This window comes from Xenopus tropicalis, chromosome 2, assembly GCF_000004195.4.
Source record: "Xenopus tropicalis strain Nigerian chromosome 2, UCB_Xtro_10.0, whole genome shotgun sequence".
Taxonomy (NCBI): domain Eukaryota; kingdom Metazoa; phylum Chordata; class Amphibia; order Anura; family Pipidae; genus Xenopus; species Xenopus tropicalis.
This window is the reverse complement of record NC_030678.2, coordinates 77906622-77927935: the sequence shown is the minus strand read 5'-3', so window position 1 is coordinate 77927935 and position 21314 is coordinate 77906622. Positions and strand designations below refer to the sequence as shown.

General features: G+C 38.8%; 2 protein-coding genes across 4 annotated transcripts in view; one reads left to right on the top strand and one right to left on the bottom strand.

Annotated features, from left to right (window-relative positions):
• The window catches only part of sytl1 (synaptotagmin like 1), a 27822-nt gene extending 15865 nt beyond the window's left edge, over window positions 1-11957 (top strand). The window contains 7 exon segments of one of the 2 annotated variants that reach the window (NM_001006772.1): window positions 1926-2092; window positions 2983-3085; window positions 3901-4062; window positions 4386-4464; window positions 5990-6089; window positions 7878-8083; window positions 10293-11957. In NM_001006772.1, the coding sequence (NP_001006773.1) occupies window positions 1926-2092; window positions 2983-3085; window positions 3901-4062; window positions 4386-4464; window positions 5990-6089; window positions 7878-8083; window positions 10293-10429 (954 nt within the window). In that variant the 3' untranslated portion in view covers window positions 10430-11957. 2 annotated transcript variants of the gene reach the window in all.
• On the bottom strand, window positions 11195-21314 carry cd164l2 (CD164 molecule like 2). Of its 2 annotated transcripts, XM_018091886.2 has the most exons (7): window positions 21057-21314; window positions 20893-20979; window positions 17858-17935; window positions 16378-16410; window positions 13885-14007; window positions 12638-12782; window positions 11195-11830 (listed from the first exon to the last, which is right to left on the bottom strand). In XM_018091886.2, the coding sequence occupies exons 1-7, from the start codon at window positions 21112-21114 to the stop codon at window positions 11812-11814; spliced, it is 543 nt and encodes a 180-aa protein (XP_017947375.1). In that variant the 5' UTR covers window positions 21115-21314; the 3' UTR covers window positions 11195-11811. The 2 variants fall into 2 exon arrangements, with proteins under 2 accessions (XP_017947375.1, XP_017947376.1); XM_018091887.2 differs by lacking the exon at window positions 16378-16410 and having other exon boundaries at window positions 21057-21309.

Genomic DNA, 21314 nt, shown 5'->3' with positions numbered 1-21314 from the left:
AGCTTGTACAATTTCCAGAGCACAAATATATAATCGCTCCAGGTATAAAGGGCAATATATCTCTGCATTTTGAGAATGTGGAAAATGCCAACATCGATAAAAAACGAGCTTTGGCATGCACTCCATTGACCCCTGTCCTGGCCATTGGTTCCATCAGCAGTTTTATGTAATGTAGCCCTGAAATATGTAGAATATAGAATAATGAGCACCCTATATTTGGCAGGGTTGTGTTACTGTAAAAGGTGAACTGTGGTGCCCAAAGATTCTCTGCTCTATATTAGTGCCTTACATTAAGAAATATCAGCTCTATCAACTGACTCTAACATCTCAATAGCATTATGCCATATGAAGAAACATACAGCTAGAGCAACAAAGCTGAGATATTACCTAATTACATGCATGATGTCATATTTGGCTATACTGTCACTGCAGGAAACATAAACTGAAGGATTACTGGCACCAAAACCTCAGAAATGCTGTTCTGCAGAATTACAAGGAACTACCTCAAAAATGTTTAAGCAATGAATGCTCTAAAGAGGAGACAGACTGCTGCTTCTGTACTCGTGTGCCTTAAGCTAGAGTTGAACCTGAAATTCCAGTTTTTTCAGAGATCCTACAAGGCTTTCAGGGCATTGTTTAGATTTCAGATCATTACAGTCCTGGACAGATTGTTGCCTTATTTAAAGACATTGAGCTTTTTTGGCAACATTAAATACTAAAGCAGGGAGGGTGTGTAGTGCACAGCTGTGTTATACAATGTTACTGGCTCCTTGCTTGCAGATTTCTACTGCATTCTATTTGGAACTTGCACCTAGAGGTATAAGAAGTTACTGGTTTCTAAAGGTGACCATACAGTATAAGGTTCGCTTGTTTAGGGAGATCACCAAATCACTTTAGGTGTATGTTATCAGGCTAATTCGATTGTTTGGCCTGACAGTGACATGACTGGTCAAAGCGAGGACCACACCAATGACCCGACTAAAAAATCAAACCTGCCCGATCAACACCTGGCCAATATTCGCCTAACATCTCCATACATGGGCAGATAAGCTGCCGAATCAGTCTAAAGGACTCTAATTGGCAGCTAAAATGTGCCCTTGTATGGCCACCTTAAAGCAAAACCTTTTAGGACCATATATCCCATACTTTCTTAAAGTAATGTCAGAAACATGCTTTTCCAGTGTAGTGCTGTATCCCTATTTTTAAGCAGGCTTAGAGGTTGGGCACAGAAGTATAAAATTAAGCAGCATAATGCCAACTTGAAAGTAACCTCAACCATGGTAACCACGAGGTGAGTTGGGAACAGGCACCAGAAAGTACATCTGTGACAATGCAGTGGGATGGGCAAATCCCTGCAAGATTATTAGCCAGATGATTAGCTTAAAATTGTATGGTTTTGTCTATCACTTTGCACACCTACATGTGACCCCCTGATCCCCCTGATTACAGCAAGACCCCTTATCCAGAAAACTCCAGGTCCTGATCATTTTCCGATAACAGGTGCCATACCTGTACTTCTAGAGAAGATGCTGAAACCTGGTTATGACCACAGTAAAATAAGTACAAAAGAGTTTTAGAATGAACTAAAAAGGTATGACATCAAAATAAATACTTAAAGATATATCATTTTGTTAATGATGATTAGTGGCAGCAAACAAAAGAGATTTTATGTTTTCCAGCTAGATAACATTTTAAACAGGCCCGGATTTGTGGAAAGGCCACAAAGGCCCGGGCCTAGGGCGGCACAAGTTTAGGGGTGGCATGCCGCCCCGCCGCAACAGAATTTTTAAATTTGTCTCCCATACGGAGCAGTCGGGAGCGGGGGCGGGGCGGGGGCGGCCTCGGGGCGCCGCCAAGTGAAATCTGGCCCTGATTTTAAATCAATAATATTATCTATTTTTCTATCTATCTAATTTCCGCACCAGATTTCTGGCAGTATGATAAGCCTGTTCAGCACAGGAGACATGCGATCAGTTGATGTTCAAGGCTGTGTCCAATTCTCACTTCAGTATGATCCCTCCAAGAAAGAGTTGAATGTCTTAATTATTCAATGCAGGGACTTAACACCCGCACAGAGAAAAACCTCCAATCCGTAAGTGAAACACATTGTTTAAAATGGAGGGTCTTTATAAACAGCTGACAGGGGGCACCTAAATGGATGCAGAAAAGAGATTCATCATGATAATGTGCAGTGTACAGTATAGAACTTTTTACTCTACAGGCTAAAATGGCAGGGCCCACACCGTACAACAAAGAAAGTTCACCCAGCACACCCTTACCTCCTCCAACAATTCTTACTCTGTATATTTTGCATGACCCACACCATGCCATCACTAATCCTTTTAGTAGAACTAGGTGTGGTTAGAAAGGAAACTTGGAAGAGAGCAACATAGGGGCAGCTAATAGGGGGATTCTAAAGAAGAAAGCTATCTACCATAGCAATCTTTGGATGGTCCTTATAATTTATTAAGTGCTACTGCTAAATCCAAAATAAAAATTTTGCTTCATGAAATAAAATGTAATTTCAAGCAGGTTTTAATATACATTAATGATAGATGTAGTGGTTTTAAAGGTGTTTGCAAATATTTTTGCTATTCAAAGCAGTATCTGTCAGTTCTGGCTCTGATTCTTGAAACAACATAGCAGAAGCCATTCCTCTTCCTGCCAAGACTCAAATTCCCAAAATGCCCTGCATGCTTCTTTATGGGCTTGTTAATAAGCCGGCTTCTGCTACATTGTTTTAATAGTCAGAAGCAGCAGTTTAGAGAAAAGAAAAGGGCAGCTTTCAATAGTGGTCACATTTACAAATAAGTTTAAAGCTATTTAACATTTCTAATGAATGCATGTTGGAAAATAGTCTTGCATTTTTGTTCATCTGGCAAAATCTTATTTTTGAGTTTACAAGCCCTTTAAAAGTAAAAAATTAGACAGGGAAACAGAGGTATTAATTAATATTACTTTTCTTGATCTCTCCACCTGTAGCTATATAAAGTGTTATTTGCTCCCTGATAAAACTGTTCAGGGGAAGAGGAAATCAAAGGTGAAGAAGAAGACTCTGGAACCTTTCTTTAATGAGACCCTGAAGGTCAGAGAACTTTTGCTGTTTGCTCCTTTCTCTATTAATGACAGCTTTAAACACCATATGGCAAATGATAATAGAGACCCCAAGCTGGTAGAGTTATTTATTGTGTATAAACTGAAACTCCACAGTTTGTGTTGTGAGAATTCACCTTAACATACTGTTCTTTAGACTTTCTGCAACTATTATTTTATTTAAGCTAATCATAGGATATCCAGCTGCAGCTACAGCTATTAGCTGAGGTAACCATTAGGGATATACCAAATGATGGATTTGGTTTTAATGGGGATTCCAAATCCTGCTGAAAGTGCAGGGATTTGACAAATCCTTTTTGATCATATGAATTGGATAAGATCCTTTAATAGTATAAAAAAAAACAAAGTGACACATTTTTTTTACAAATTCTGCAATTTTTTTTTTTGCTTAATTTGGATATGTATTCAGTCCAGTATTCAGATACATTTTTTGAACATTAAATGAAATAATAATTGTGTCAGTGCATCCTGAATAGAATATACCAGGGCACAAGGTAGTATAAAGAGTACAGAGCACTATGGGCATAAGTGCACCCTGAACACCTGCCTATGACCAGGCTTTCCTTTAAATGCTGCACACATTTCTTTTTTTGAACAAACCAAATTGCACACAAATGAAAAGCATACAAAAGGATGAACATGCCCTGCCTTAGTGACACCCATTATTAGGCAACTTTTGTTAGCTTGAATAAACTAACAGAAACAGTAACAGATCTCAGACAGTGTAGTTCTAATTACCAATTAATTACTGGTTAATAGACACTTTCTACTGTCTTTGCTTTGTAGTACAAAGTGGAACGTTCAGAGCTGCAAAGCAGAGTCCTCAATCTGTCTGTGTGGCACAGGGGGTCTCTGGGAAGAAACATTTTTCTTGGTGAGGTAGAAGTGGATCTTGTATCCTGGGACTGGAGCAAAACCCAGCCATCCTGGTTCAATCTCCAGCCAAGGGTAAAATAGCTTAATTCATGTTTTAAACTAATACTGTATCTGTGTCCATCTGCATATTGTAATAAACATTACAAGGTTTGAACCAAGTCTAGTATGCAATCCTTAGCTCTACCATACTAAATGAGCTCTGTGATTGCATTGAATTCAAACAACAGTTCAGAGTTTGGCCAGAACTTAACATTTTGTGGTGACTGCATACCTAAGCATTGTACTCTACAGTTAGAACCATTTACTTAATTGTATAGTCAGTATATTAATATTAGTCTGATATGCTACTGCTGCAGGAATGTTGCACTATAAAATGCTCTGCTTCCCCCCTGCAGACCCCTCTATCTCCAGACTTCCTTTGCAGTCGAGGTCGGATTAGTGTTGCTTTGAAATATGTACCACAGGGGGCAGAAGGTGAATTATGTTCTTTAGATCTCCGATTTCTCCTACTTTTCTTTTTTTCAGTTCAAGACCTACAACCTGATTTTTTACAAGTACAGGAGAACTGATGGGGGACACTTGCATCCATACTTGGATCACATGCACCATTAGAATTGGCAGTTGCAAGCTGTTCTAATTGGACCAGTGTGGTTAGTGGAGTACCGCAGGGGTCAGTCCTTGGGCCTTTGCTGTTTAACTTGTTTATTAATGACCTGGAGGTGGGCATAGACAGTATTGTTTCTATTTTTGCTGATGACACTAAATTGTGCAAAACTATAAGTTCCATGCAGGATGCTGCCGCTTTGCAGAGCGATTTGACAAAATTAGATAACTGGGCAGCAAACTGGAAAATGAGGTTCAATGTTGATAAGTGCAAAGTTATGCACTTTGGTAGAAATAATATAAACGCAAACTATCTACTGAATGGTAGTGTGTTGGGGGTTTCCTTAATGGAGAAGGATCTAGGGGTTTTTGTTGATAACAAGTTGTCTAATTCCAGGCAGTGTCATTCTGTGGCTACTAAAGCAAATAAAGTGCTGTCTTGTATAAAAAAGGGCATTGACTCAAGGGATGAGAACATAATTTTGCCCCTTTATAGGTCCCTGGTAAGGCCTCACCTTGAGTATGCAGTGCAGTTTTGGGCTCCAGTCCTTAAGAAGGATATTAATGAGCTGGAGAGAGTGCAGAGACGTGCAACTAAACTGGTTAAGGGGATGGAAGATTTAAACTATGAGGTTAGACTGTCGAGGTTGGGGTTGTTTTCTCTGGAAAAGAGGCGCTTGCGAGGGGACATGATTACTCTGTACAAGTACATTAGAGGGGATTATAGGCAGTTGGGGGATGTTCTTTTTTCCCATAAAAACAATCAACGCACCAGAGGTCACCCCTTTAGATTAGAGGAACGGAGCTTCCATTTGAAGCAGCGTAGGTGGTTTTTCACGGTGAGGGCAGTGAGGTTATGGAATGCCCTTCCTAGTGATGTGGTAATGGCAGATTCTGTTAATGCCTTTAAGAGGGGCCTGGATGAGTTCTTGATCAATCAGAATATCCAAGGCTATTGTGATACTAATATCTACAGTTAGTACTAGTGGTTGTATTTATAGTTTATGTATGTGAGTATAGATTGGTAGGTGTGGGTTAGGTGTGCTGGGTTTACTTGGATGGGTTGAACTTGATGGACACAGGTCTTTTTTCAACCCTATGTAACTATGTAACTATGTAACTATGTAACTATGCATCTTGCGCTAGAATAAAAATCTAACTCAAGGTGCAGAGGGCAACTCACATGGACAAGTATGGGGCTTTCTGGTGCTTTGTGTTCCCCAGCACTTGCCTGTTCTAAATAATAAGCTTGCTTTTTGCAAGCAGCAAATTTAAATAGTATAAGTGCAAAAAACTAGCCTTCCCATTATACGCTGTCATTCCTTTTAGCTTTTCATTTCCTGCTCTTGCTTTGTTTTTTCAGCCATCCTGTAATTTATTTCTTCTCCCACTGCAGGCCTAGGACTCCCTCCCACTGGGGAACTCCATGTTTGGATTAAGGAGGCACGGCAACTTGTACCTCACAAGGCTGGGAATGTCAGCACTTTTGTAAAGTGGTAATGTACTAAGTCATCTGCTTCTAAATTTACAAAGATGCAAAGAATGGAGAACATATTTGAACTACACCAGTGTATGTGTGTGGCCCTTTAACAATCACATACAGCAATTTATTATTAGTTATATTAATGGGAATTATCAGAAATTTTACTACTGCTGTTTTGTTTGTAAAAGGGCACCAATCACATGCAGCTTGGAACTAGGGCTGCCACCTTTTATGGGAAAAAAAATACCAGCCTTCCAATAATCTTATATTTCTGCCCTATTAATAACTTTGGCATGAAACCACCGGCCAGGTGGCAATCGTATTTCAAACACATGCATATTTACACAATTTTTTTCTTGAAAGATCTAAGGGCAATGGCATATTGTGTTTTGGTGCATTTTGTTATTATGTGTTACATCAGGGGTCTCAAACTCGCGGCCCGCGGGCCATTTGCGGCCCTCAGTACAATATTTTGTGGCCCGCACCAACGCCTTCGCAAAAGCAATGAATGGATCGCGATTTTTATTGCGATTCAAGGGATAATGCAAGGCACGGCGGGCGGGAGCTGTTGATTGCGGAAATGATGTTATGGGAAGACGTTCTGTGTGCACAATTAGCTCCTTAGTTAGCAGCTAATTGTGCACACAGAACGTCTTCCCATAATAACTGTTATGATGGCATAACGTCATTTCCGCAATCAGCAGCTCCCGCCCGCCGTGCCATGCATTATCCGATAATGCAAGCCTTCATGGACTTTTTTTTGAGAAATCCCTTATGCGGCCCAGCCTCATCCTGACTTTGCCTCCTGCGGCCCCCAGGTAAATTGAGTTTGAGCCCCCTGTGTTACATGGTGTATCGACAGATGAGAAAGTGAAGAGGAGCTGCAGTTGCTTTTACTTCCTACTGTTTTGGTTGTGCTCTTTGCATAAACAATCAGAATGACAGAATGTTGGCCATATCATATGTGGTCCCTGTTGCACTTTTCATAAGGAAAGTGTACCCAATGAGTCTGTGTACGGCTGCCTTAAAGGGATTCTGTCATGATTTTTATGGTGTACTTTTTGTTTCTAGATTACACTGTTCACATAGCAAGTAATTCACTCTACCATTTAAAACTTTATTCTTGAACCAACAAATGTATTTTTTTTAATTGTAATATTGGTGTGTAGAGAGCCATGTCAGTGCATTGTGCCTGATTCTGAGCTTTCAGAAGGAGCCAGCGCTACATATTAGAACTGCTTTCAGGTAACCTATTGTTTCTCCTACTCCCATGTCTCCTAGTCCCAAACCGGACTTGGATCTTGAACTATTGAGTTCTGTTCCCATATCTACCACTTTTTATACAGGTGTCAGGTAGCTGCTATCTTGCTACCTTCCCATTGTTCTGCTGATCAGCTGCTGGGAGGGAAAGGGAGGAGGTAACACAACTCCAACTTGCAGCGCAGCAGTAAAGTGTGACTGAAGTTTATCAGAGCACAGGCCACATGGCTGTGGCACCCTGGGAAAATAAGAACATGGCTAGCCCCATGTGAAATTTCAAAATTAAATATAAAAAAAACCTGTTTCTGTTTTTGAAAATGGATTCAATGCAGGATTCTGCTGGAGAAGCTCTATTAACTGATGCGTTTTGAAAAAACATGTTTTTCCATGACAGTATTTCTTTAAGAAAACTGCCCTGATTGATGTTAGTCAAAGATTCCACAGGAGAAAGTGCTTTTGTAAATTCTACCTTTACTTTCCCTACTCTTCCTATTAGTCACTTTAATTTATTTATTTCAACTCCCTCTCTTGCCCTTTGTAGCTTTGTGCTCCCTGATTCCGTTCCATCCAACTTCCAGAACACACGTGTGATCCCACATAGCTTGCACCCGATGTTTAACCACACTATGGTGTATGATGGCTTCAGTGGAGAGGACCTCAAAGAAGCCTGTGTGGAATGCACCATCTGGGACCAGGGGAAAATAGGAAGTCGATCCCTTGGGGGCATTCGTCTCAGCACTGGAAAAGGTTAGAAGCCATTTATGTTTTATGAGCAGACGCCACCATCTCCCCAAACTCTCCCCAAAAGTGCCAGTACTTTTTATTTACTCTGTATGCATATGTTACTATACAGTTGAACTATAATAAGTGGAGAAACATTTTTTATAATTAGTAAGGTCCAGTCTATTTAGAGTTACCACTACTGGACAGATCATGACCAGGATGGATAAATCCTTCACACAAAGAACACTGTGCAACACAGTTTTACCACAGAATGGAAAACTACTGAATACAATGAGGGAAATGACAGCATGTAATCATCTGATTTCTTCCTCAAGCGATAGTGTTGCAAATAGATAATTGAGACTTAGATAAGGACTAATTATCATGCCTCGATTTACTCCTATTGAGTAGACGCTGAAAATACTGTAAATAAACACAAGAAACAGACTTAGCTTGCTGCTAGAAAATTCATAATTTCATTGCAGGGCATTACAGTTACTAGTGTCTAAATGCACTCTATGCACTTTCATATAGTTGCACTCAGCGCCAATCAGACCTTCCTGCCTTCCATTAAGAATTGAGGGCCTTTTGCACAAACCCTGGAGCTTCCATTACCTTCTGACCAGGCGGTAGTTTTAGGGTTCCCTCAGTGCAGTTGCACCTAAAGAATCCGTGCAGACATCATTCGCATGGCGGACACTAGAACTAGTACCAGACAGACTGCGAAAATATTTGCCCATTTTTTTACTAATCAGACACAGCATAGAGTCACATGCAGTGCAACTACATCTGATTCAATATCTACATTGCACCTGCAATGACACATGAATTCTGGGAAAAACAGTTGCATTGTGGTAAAGAAACATGCCGATTGCATCTGAAATGACACTGTTTGCTGTGACAGGGTGAAGGCACCCTTACATGTTGTTTCAGAAATATAAGAGATTTTAATATGAGCAGTGATAAATATGGACCGTTGTCTGACATGCCATTTCATATTAATCGTATATATGTCCTTCTGTATCCTAATTAGTTACCTATGGGCCCTGCCTTGCAACGTCTCACAGCTCAGCTCACCAGCCAGTTAGATGAATCAATCTTCATTCAAACCATTCTCAGGAGTGTGGGGTAAAGCATGCCCTCACCAGAGCCAAACAAGGGGCAGAAAATATTAATACAGCCCACTACTGCCCCAAACACAAAATTCACTCTTGAATTCAGTGACAGACGTATACTAGTAACAGGCATATACATTCATGCTAGTTATTGCATGTGGGGTGTGGTACCTGGCAGAATTGCACATATCTCTATTTAAAATAACTCAGATGATTATAGGGAGAGGGAGATGGATGTAGTATAAAAAAAGAACAGTGATTTTTTTAGTGCTCTTTGTTAAAAAATGTATAGTTATACAGTAGATGTATCCTGTCCCTTTTTACAATAAAGCAAATGAAATTGTATGTAGCTCACTATTAATACTAGCCAACACATAGCACTTGCTTTGTAACTTGTCAGCCACCAGGAGGTGATGGTTGATGACATAATGGGCACAGGGTGCTCTTGTGAAATCCTCATCAATCTCATATAAATACAGTGTAACACAGTAAACCAAATTTGACCAACTATTATATTGTAAAGACACTACTATCAACATAAAGTTTATTTTTCAATTGGTTGTGAATCACTTCTTTACTGGCAGATGTACAGGACTTTAATCTGTACATATGGTTTTACTAATGCGGAAGTAGGCTTACTGGAATTATTGGAATTACTGGAATTATCTGGAATTTATTGTGAGTAAATTTATCTCATCAGGGTCTGACGAGGCCTACATCGGGATTAGGATGCCCTGGAACTGCTCATAGGTGCTAACATATACTGGTCAGCGGGGCAGGATTTACTGGTAGCTCACTTTTAGGGTATCCTGGCCTAGATAAACAAAACCTAAATAAAAAGGTATATATAAACCATGGACCATAACATTGAATTTCCCTTCTCATTTCTATGCATACTGGAAACAGATCTATCTATCTATCTATCTATTTATCTATCATCTATCAATCTGCAGTATTTATGTTGATGTTACACCAGGGAAAAAGATGAAAACTTGCTATTTGTCAGAATGCTTTTGTATGCCATGGGGTGTGTTTTTGTATATTAATTATTAAACAGTTACCAGTTTCTAGTACCTAGTAATGTGATACAGAATGTTAAAGAGACTTTTGTGTTACAGGAAGCAGCTATGAAACAAGTGTCAGCTGGATGGATTCCACAGTGGAGGAGAAGGCATTCTGGGAGTCGGTTATAAATAATCCTGGGGAGTGGGTAGAGGCAGTGCTGCCACTGAGACAAAATTTAACTTCACGTTGACAGACTGATTAATTCCAGTTAAAAAGGTGACCTACAAAAGAGACTACCCCTGGCAATAATACTAACACCCTAGGCTGATGAACATTTTTGATTCCATGCAGACAGTTCATACTCAGGGCTCGCTGACAACTGCTGCATATAATCCCAAGTGGAACCAATCGTGGGCGAACGTGACCCCACACCCCATCCCACCATGCCAATTTTATTAATTGGGAGGAAAGATAGAAATATAGGAGATCTAGTCTAATTTTGTCCAGAAACACTGCCAACCCTATCATAAGATAACCACTCAGCTGTTAATACAGGGACAACACCTGATGCCTCAGTAGAGACAGGAACTACCTACCTTCACTTTACACCAGCTGAGAGTGCTTGCATGACCTTCACAAAGAAGAATATTTTTGAACGACTTGGAGACAGCAACTGAGTTCACAGAGTCATCAACAGAATTCTGAAGCCCCATGAAAACAAAAAAATGATACTACAAGCAGTGGAGAGCATGCATACCCATTATAAAGGACAGAACACAGCAAATTTGTATGAAAGTAAAATCTAGTAAAGAGTATGCCAGTTTTAGAGGAGAATATGTACAGAAAAGTTGAATGTTTTTTGGGCACAGTTGCATATTAGCTGGAAAATAATAAATAAACAAGAATAAAGTACTTTGGGGGTGAATTATAAATATAATATTTAGACATTAGCTACTATTACCATTTGCAATACTGTACACAAAGCCAAATTACAGTAACACAATCCCACAAGCAATTATCAGGAAAGCACAACAAACATTTTATTAAGAGGCTGAATGGGTGCTCTCTTTTTAAACACACATGAATAGTCAACAACATGTGGTACTTTGTTCAAGATGGCTGCCAGGCAATTAAAAGCTTAAAAGTTTTACTATCAACACATAAGAACACCCTTTTATTATAATGCCATTTCATTATGTAAACAAACTTTAATAGTGATGTGCTTTTTTCATATAGTGGCTGCACTATGTATAGTGTTGGGCAGATTTCTTTTGTAGTCAAAGACAGGCAGTGCCATAAGGCAAGAAAGCACTTCTCTTTTTTTGCCAGTCACTAGTACTGGGAAATAGATTCCTTCAAGAAAGTATTCAAAGTGACAAAATAATTTTCAAAGTACACTAAAAACAGACAAATCACCAGGGCAATATGTAAGTTTAGAGAAGTAATCCTAGGCATATTTTTCTGATTTGTAAATAGAAAACATGTGATGAGGGAGAGGTATATATATATATATCTGTATACCTATATATTTGTGATTACATATAAATTTAGTAGATTGATGCCTTTTTTTCATCTCTTTCTCACAAAATACACATTAATGTGGGTTATCAGAAATTCCTCGCGTGTTGGTTTTTACTGAGGTGTCTCCTCCCTGCAAAAGAAAAAAACTTGATAAGAGTGGTAATTAAAGCACTAGTAACATCAAAAATGATTTTTAAGTTGCATTTATATATTTTGTATTGCTATGATGAAAAACCTAAAGCTTAAATCAAATCCTCTTTGTTTAGTTTGTTTGCCGTTTGTCTTTTTTGCCTTTTTTGGTATCTAAATATCCAGTCTCTTGTGTTCAGGGACAACAAAACCGTTCATCCGCTTTGCTCTGCCTGCATCCTGTAAGCAGACAGAGAAAAGCAGATCCACGGTGATGGCCTGTGTGGAACTACACTGAGCAGATATTGGCGCAACAATTCACACTTTTGCTCTTCCCTGTGGATGTTTGCTACACTTTCCGTTGGCTGTGTATGAAATGCACGTGGAGGAAAGCAGATAATCCCCTACGTGTGCCACTGGCCTTAGAAAAGGCACAAATTGGTACTGACTAAATGAATGAACCAGCGATTTACATTCCCGCCAGTGGGACGTCATATCAGGGAGATTAGTCGCCCGCGACAAATCTCCCTTGTCACGGGCAACTAATCTCCCCGAGATTAGCGTGTGCCACAGCCCTTAAGCAAGGCTGTTTTATCAAGAAGGAACTTTAAACAGCTGTGAGTAACTGCGCAGTGTGGGCCTTGGAGTATGCTGCATGAAAACATTGGTGCTTTATTGTTTTCTGCAGTATTGATATTATCTAGTTATTTTGAGTACAGGGTCTAATAACTAAACAGTTCTGTGGAATATTCCCGGTGTGTAACTATATGTCACAATGTAATGAATGAATATTACAAGAATATCTCACATAGCCTGGTAGTCGCTTTGAGTTCCTCGCAGGCGTTTCACAACAATGAATCCAATAGCCTGTAATATGATGACTAAGACACCGCCTCCAATGAAACTCCCAACATGGAAGACAGTATGAGAGGAATCTGCTGAGGGAGCGTCATCTATGGCAGAGAGAGGTAATTGTCAAAATAAGGACACAATTAAATGAGATAACAGAACTACAGATTTGCTTTCAGCTATTGTGCATGTCAAGTGCACCAAGCGTAGTATTGGTTATATTACGTTTTCATATTTTCCCCTATAAAACAAAAAATCCATGAATAACCTGTCCAGTATATCAATAACGATGCAGTGGTGTGCACAATTTGGGTTAGATAGATGACTGCTCTTTCTGATTTTGCCTTCAGCCTAATGTCTTTATAGAGTAATCGAACTCCAAGGTCACTTCTATTTTGCGCATATTTTAAAATGATGCAGACACATTATTCTGTATATAAACAGTGCTTACATATGTTATCAGCTATAATCTAAGTTTATTGTGTCACATGACTTATCTAATCTAATAGGTGTTGGCAACTTTACAGCCCTCAACTGCACACACTTTTGCATTCACAGGAAAAATGCACAACAGATTCAATACTTTTATTTATTTTATTTCTTCAGTCCTGTGTCTATTGGTTTATTTACATTAATCGTCACTGTGGGTTCAAGAAAACACATTAGCCTTATGTTAGGTGTGTTTCATGGGTGCAATGTTGGATTTCTGTTGGCCTTAGTACTTGGGTCCCTGTGACCCTTGGCCATTTGTAGTGCTGTTACTAAATTTGTACTCAAAACAGGGGTTAAGTAGCAATGTTAGACTGCAAACAAAGGGGCAGTAATTTATTCATCTCAGGATTATATTTCACAGATTGGAACTTTTCCATCAGAATAAGATGGAGGCCAGAACTGCAGTTAATTTTTCACCAGGGAAAGCCCCCTACCTTCCACCCAAGTACTAAGAAGCAGTCTGTCAGACAGTGTCAGACAGTGTCTGTCAGATAGTGCTAGAATGGCATGCCATATCTGTACTTTGGGTGCTTAGCAGAAGAAGCACTCTGTTAGTAAATAAGCCTCTGTATCCATTTAAAAGTATGTTTTACCTAACAGCCATGATTAATATTAACATATTAATGAATATTAATTATCATCTTTACTCATAAAGGCCCGTTGTTACTGGTATCAATCAGCTATACAGTGTAAAGAAGTGAATATGGTCCTTACCTGATTGTTCCTGGGTAAGCCTGTTGTGTTCACTGTGTTGTTCTGGCTGGGCTGAGTCTTCTTCATTTTGTGCAGTATCTTCAGTCTCAGTGTGTTCCACATGTTTAGTATGTAATGTTTCCCCTAAAGAAACAAAAATGGGGCTTATCTAGGCATTTTCAGAACATTAACACTTATAAAAACCACACGCTTTGTAATGTCTGGAGATTGAATCCCATAGATATGTTTTTAGAAGTACCACCATAGTTGCAGTTAACATGTTTATTTGTTAGTACTATCGGCTACACTTGCTCCTCACACTTTCCTATACACATGTTCAGTGCTCTTAAAGAACTAAGCCTTAACTAAAGAAGTAGGCTACAAAGGCTATGTACGTATGCAGTAGGCTATGTGCCTCCAAAGATGCCCCCAGTAGCTCCCCATCTTCTTTTCTGCTGATTCACTGCAGACCGCCACAAAATATAGAGCACAGTCCCTGCATTGTGTTCCATATGAGAACATTTACTATATGACTACACTATATAATTAAGATTACAAAAGACTGAACCAAAACACTAATGCAAAACTTGGGCTACACAAAAATATTTTGCAAGTGTTGGAATGCTGGTTTTTTAAAAATCCTGTTGGGTTAGGACCATAGCAGCTTGTTGATACAGTCCTTGTCCCAACTACCCACATTCCAGTCACTGTGATCTGATCATTTGGCTCAATGTATGATTAGCTTTAAAGGAGAAGGAAAGGTAAAAACTAAGTAAGCTTTATCAGAAAGGTCTATGTAAATACAGCCATAAGCACTCACAAAAACGCTTCACTGAAGTCAATCAGCAGGAAGCTTCTTCATAGTCTTACTAACTGAGCATGTACACCGGTCTTGGTGCAGGAGCGAGGTATTATGGGAATTTTCTTTACAGAGCTCAGCATTTTTTTTCCCTGAGGCTTCTGATCATCTGAATGGGAGAAATATGGGGAAACTAAAGGGCACTATTGAGAGAACTGAATGTATGCCTGCAGCTTCAGATTAACTCTTTATTAGCCTTTCCTTCTCCTTTAAAGAAGAAGGAGAGGTAAAATCTAAGTTAGCTTCATCAGAAAGGTCTATGAAAAGCATTCACAGAAAAGCTGCACTCTATCCCAAGAATCACAGGATTTCTTGTCTTCTTTTGTGTATACATGTTCTTCAGTATCAGACTTCCTCTTTTAGAAAAAATCTTCATTCCCCTAGCCGGAGTCTGCGCAGCTCTCTCCTCTCTTCCTTCTCCTGCTCCCCCTTCCCATAAGAATTCACTCCCCCTCTCATCAGAATGTGTGATCTGAGCTACCAACAGCTAGAGCTGCAGCAGGAAGCTATGAAGACCAAGCTAAATGGCAGCTGCTATCTTAAACAAATAGAGGGAGCTTCTAGGGCTCTGGTAAAGCTTTCTGCAGAATAAATATAGCGTTCCAGGTGGCACTAATGTGGTGAATCTATTGGCAGTAAAATGCCAAAATGACTTTCCTTTTCCTTTAAAGTGGACCTGTCACCCAGACATAAAAAGCTGTATAATAAAAGTCCTTTTCAAATTAAACATGAAACTCAAATTTATTTTTATATTGACACATCAAAACCCATTATAAAGGCCTTTAAAAATCCCAGCTGTCAATCATATATTGCTTGCCCCACCTCTATGCCTTAGGCATAGAGGCGGGGCAGACAATAACTTTAGCTTTCCATTCAGCACTTCCTAGATGTCACTGCACATCTCACTTTCCCCCCATCTCATCTAATTGTGTAGCCAGTGCATGGGCCTGGGCATCTGGTCCCCCATTCTGGCACATACACAAGATTTTGGCATGATACAAAGTTTGCCTTCATAACAGTGTCCACAAAATGGCAGCTGCCTGCTTGCTGTGATTGAGTAATTCCAAGAGAGAAAGAAACAAGATTTATATTATTTATATAGAGTAAGTAAAGTTTATTTTGCTCAACTAAGAATATAGAAAATAATTTGGATTTATTTCTTAGGGTGACAAGTCCCCTTTAAGCTCCCCAGTACCTTGTCTTCTCAGATATTCCAGGGGAATCTTAACACGTCAGCTTCGCACTTGCTTTTTTGAACCGTGCTCCGTTTATATTTTTTTGGAGAAACTAAAATTTCCTACTTACAAACCAGTAGGAATTTTTCAACAGAAACCTCTTCAGGGACAAAAATTGGGACATTTTTGTTTCTGAAAAGGCTACAATATATTCTTTAGTACAAATGTGTTAATACTGTTTCCTCTTAACATTTTACTTCTTATTTAGAATGCTAACAATAGATCCCCTATAGTCTTGCAGGAAATTGCAAATAAATAATGCAGACTTATTTGATCTTGATGTACTTAGTTACTTTACCCTTGTAATGACCTATCCATTACAACCCATCTAAGTGCAACTTGATGCACTTGGCTTTAATGCCATCCATAGTTTTTAACAATGTTACCCAGTGAATGCAACAAATGTTTTGTCATACTCACCCTCAGACTTTTCCACTGAGCCTGTTTTAGGGACTAAAAAAGAGAGACCAGTGCTCACATGCTTGTCTTAGATAGCACATTACAGTACAGGCAGCTTGTAGCTAGATTCAAAGTCCCTTGCAGAACTGACTATGGAGATGCATATACTAACATCTCCAGGTTCCCTTCCTTGCTGCCTGTCCTGTCATTGCTTTTGTAGTGGCACAACTGAAGCCCCTTAGCAACTGAAATTACTACACAGTGCACCCCATACAGGAATGAAAAAGAGGGGAACAGAAAGTTCAAATAGCAGTAGTTTTATTATTTTATTACAACATACTAATTAAGCTTAAGTGAGCATAACTACCGTAAATCACATCAAACTGATGTTAAAACTGTTTTTACATGGCTAACCTTGGTCTAGTGTGAGATGTCACTTGCAGCTTTAACCCTTATGCTGCTGACAATTTGATCTTGCTGTGTAAATATCTTGCAAGTAAATAGGCAGCATATATCCTGCCAAGGCTAGGAGCAGTACTAGGTACTGGGTCCACCACAGTAAAAATTAGTCAGGCAAAATCTATAGAAAAAAGAAAATGGTCACTCCAGACTGCTCCTGAAATCCTCCCAGTTGCAGTGATAAGTTAAAATTTAACTTTTATTACATTAATCCATTAAACATTTCTCAAGAAGCATTAGCTAAAACACCCACATACAGCAAAGACAGATGTGAATAAAATGGAATAATAATAAAAGTTATGCCTTATCACTTCTATCTGCCCCCAGGAAGAATTTAGGGAGCAGCCTGGAGTGCCCAAAACAAAGCTTTTCTTTTTCTATGTATTTTTTCCAGATAGATTTACCAACATGCCTTATCAGCATCTGTATAATTTATTTTAGATTCCAATTGGACCCAGCCTGCTTGCAGTTGTCACTGATTTTGGCATAATCCCATTGTCTACTCTTTACACTACTCCTATTTAAAACTTTAGCCATTAAACTGTAAAGCACAATGCATCATTTCCACCATTATCTAAAGTGGTGTAAAACTATAGCATAAAAAATTACAGGTACAGGTACAACCCCCGCAACATAAAATATGTACCACAATTTTAGTGTTATTTGTGCATTGTGTGCAAGTTGTGGTAGGGAAGAAAGTTAAATTGTGAATAAAAAAAACACGAGGGGTTGCATTTAGATTTGCCACTTCGCACTGCATCTGTAAATGAGCCCCTTTGTTCCAAGATGAAATAGATAGGGGGCAGATTTTTAGTATCAATGGGTGAAAGTTAAAACTCACCATTTCATAAATACGCTTCTAAAATACAACATTGGTAAGTTTTTATGTATTACGGTCTAAACTCACAATTTGATAAATCTGCCCCTTAGTGTTCTCAGTTCAGTAAAGGTTCCATGAAGGCAGGATATGAACTATGAAGCACTTTATAATTCTGAGCGAATGTGCAGTACTGTTGCATCTCCACCAATGAAAGCATCTTACCTGCACACATGCTGCTGGTGTTAGTAGCAAAGCAAGACTCCCCAAGTTCTGTTCCATGATGAACACAGCTACTGTTAGCTAATGAAGAAGAAATACATTAAGAGTTTACAAACCAATGTATTATATCTAAAGAATAAAAGGTCATCATTAGCTGTCTCATCTATTAACAGTTTATATAGTGAATAGAGTAGCTCAAGGTAAAAGATGTAATATGGCAATATTTACTGATATACATATACAGGTATGGGATCTGTTAACTGAAACCCGTTATCCAGAAAGCTCCAAATTACGGAAAGCCTGTCTCCCATAGACTCCATTTTAATAAAATAATTCACATTTTTAAAATGTATTTCCTTTTTCTCTGTAATAATAAAACAGTACCTTGTATTTGATCACAACTAAGATATAAATAATCCTTATTGGAAAACAATCCTATTGGGTTTATTTAATGTTTAATTTATTTTTCAGTAGACTTAAGGTATGGAGATCCAAATTATGGCAAGACCTCTTATCTGGAATACCCTTGGTCCTGTGCATTCTGGATAATGGGTCCTATACCTGTACTCCAGTTTGGTAAGATTCTTTAATAGGCCACTTAAAGGAGAAGGAAAGGTAAAAACTAAGTAAGCTTTATCAGAAAGGTCTATGTAAATACAGCCATAAGCACTCACAGAAATGCTGACTTCTTGTGTCTGTAATTCATGTGCCAGAGACAAGCAAATCTCTGCTCTCTCCTGCTCCCCCTCCCTTAAGAATGCTAAGAACTCACTTCCCCCCCTTAGGAATGTGGATCTGAGCCAATCAGCAGGAAGCTGACTCATAGGGGGAGATTTACTAAGGCACGAACGCTTCGAATGCGTCCGAATGCGTTTTTTTTCGTAATGGTCGGTATTTTTGCGACTATTTCGTCGCCGTCGCAAAAAAATCGTATTGTTGTGCCGAATACAAAAGTTTCGTTTCCAATATGAATTTTTGCTATTCGGGATTCTAATTCGTGCTTTGGTAAATCTGCCCCCTAGTCTTACTAACTGAGCATGTACACTTGGTCTGGGTGTCGGTGCAGGAGTGAGGCATTATGGGAACTTTCTTTACACAGCTCAGCGTTTTTTCTTCCTGTTTGGCTTCAGATCTTCTGAACAGGCCAAATATGGGGAGACTTAAGGGCACTATTGAGACAACTGAAGGTATGCCTGCAGCTTGAGATTAACTCTTTATTAGCCTTTCCTTCTCCTTTAATATGCTATACACTATCTATTGATTATGCATTCTGAATATATTGTTTTCCTTTAAAAGCTTCTATGCCACACTAGGCAGATTACCTGCATTTCTCAGCCTGCAGTTCCTACACAGGCTGAAAAAAGCAAATCTGCTATTATTCAAAGCCATAATGCAATGTAGCTTAACTGACAGGCAAAGCTTAGCCTTTTTCTCCAGAATTAAAAAAATACCAGGCTGGATCATTTATCAAAACATTATCCACTTTTTTCTCCAGCTGTCAACAGTAGAAATCAATTTTTTCCTATGGACCAAAATTTGCAAAGCTTGCTAAAAATTACAATACAAATCTAGGGGAAAGTCTCATAATGCAATAAAATGGCTACATATTTACCAGGGATTTTTTTTTTTTTTTTTTTTAAATGATATGGGAAAAATTCTAGACAATTCAAATTTTTCACTGGTGATAAAATGTTAAATTAAATAAATATTACATATGACCTTTGATAAATCTATCCCTTAGAAAAAAAAATTGCTACTGTAAAGAGAAAATTTACACACGGATGTACACAGAATGTAGTTATGGGATGTGCATTCTGCTTCAGTATGGTAGCCACATGGCTGGTATATTATCAGGTTGAATAGCAAAAATGTTGCTTGGTGTCAATATTTTTATAGGGAAAATGCTAGTAAGATAAGATTTAAGAAAAGGTGACAACTCTTTGTTTGCAAGATATGGTTGGAAAAACTCATTTAATATTTTACATAAATTCAGTTTTGAGAATGAAGCTCAATAGTTTATATTATAAAGAAGCCCACTCTGCTCCTATCAGGCAGCTGGCGTTCTTCTGTAAACCTACATCAGACAGCAGCCATTCCATCAAGAAGCTGGGTCATCTGACACTGAGCTATTCAAGATCAAGATCCATTAACAGAATATTTTTTTTTTTTTTAAATATCCTATGTAAAGACTACACAAACACATTAAAGCAATGACTAAATAAAGATTCTAGTTTTCCACTGGCAAATTAATTATGTTGGTTGGTGATAGTGCTCCTTCATATTAAGCCAAGCTAAACTGTACCAAGTGGCCCACACAGCGCACAATTTAAGACACTGATGCAGAAACTGAAACCATGACTTCTTGATCCTCATTTCAAAAACACTATGGGGCTGATTTACTTACCCACGAACGGGTCGAATGGAGTCCGATTGCGTTTTTTTCGTAATGATCGGTATTTTGCGATTTTTTCGTATGTTTTGCGATTTTTTCGGATTCTTTACGAATTTTTCGTTACCAATACGATTTTTGCGTAAAAACGCGAGTTTTCCTATCCATTACGAAAGTTGCGTAAAAAGTTGCGCATTTTTCGTAGCGTTAAAACTTACGCGAAAAGTTGCGCATTTTTCACGTAAGTTTTAACGCTATGAAAAATGCTCAACTTTTTACGCAACTTTCGTAATGGATACGAAAAACTCGCGTTTTTACGCAAAAGTCGTATTGGTAACGAAAAATTCGTACAGAATCCGAAAAAATCGCAAAACATACGAAAAAGTCGCAAAATGTTCGTTTTCAAGTCGGAACTTTTCCAATTCGGGTCGGATTCGTGGGTTAGTAAATCAGCCCCTAAAACTCAACTACTTATCAATATAACAAATTACTGAAAGGAAAATTCTTAATACAAAAGCAACGCATGACCTACAGATCACAGCATTCAACCAGAAGAATGACAATTTGCAGAATATGTACTTTTACCAAATACATATACCTCTATACATTCTTAGACCCCCCATGCAAAGTTTTGGTCATATTTTCTTACCTGAATTACGACAGGTAATCCACTCGCAGGAGGTATTTAATGTGGATGTAGTGCAGTGCACACAAGTCTCCAGTTGCCTGCAGCTCCCTGTAGTACATAAAAGCATTTATATATTAGGTATAATAAGAACATTATTTTGAGCTTGTTGGGTTTTTATTCCTTACCTGCGCAGCAAAGACAGAGTGCAGAGGAAAGAATGGCCACATAGAATAACTGCTTCATGTCAGACGAAGGGTGATGAAGGAATGGTCTGAAAGAAGACCAGATGCTCTTTATGTTAAAAAAGGGGGATCAGAAAAGACTGCAGCAAAGGAAGGTGGTGAAGGTAGACAACAAAAGGAAACTCTAGTGCAATTTATTTGTGCCCCAGTAACTGATCACGTAGCAGCAGGAAGCTGATGATGACTGAAACCTGAGACAGG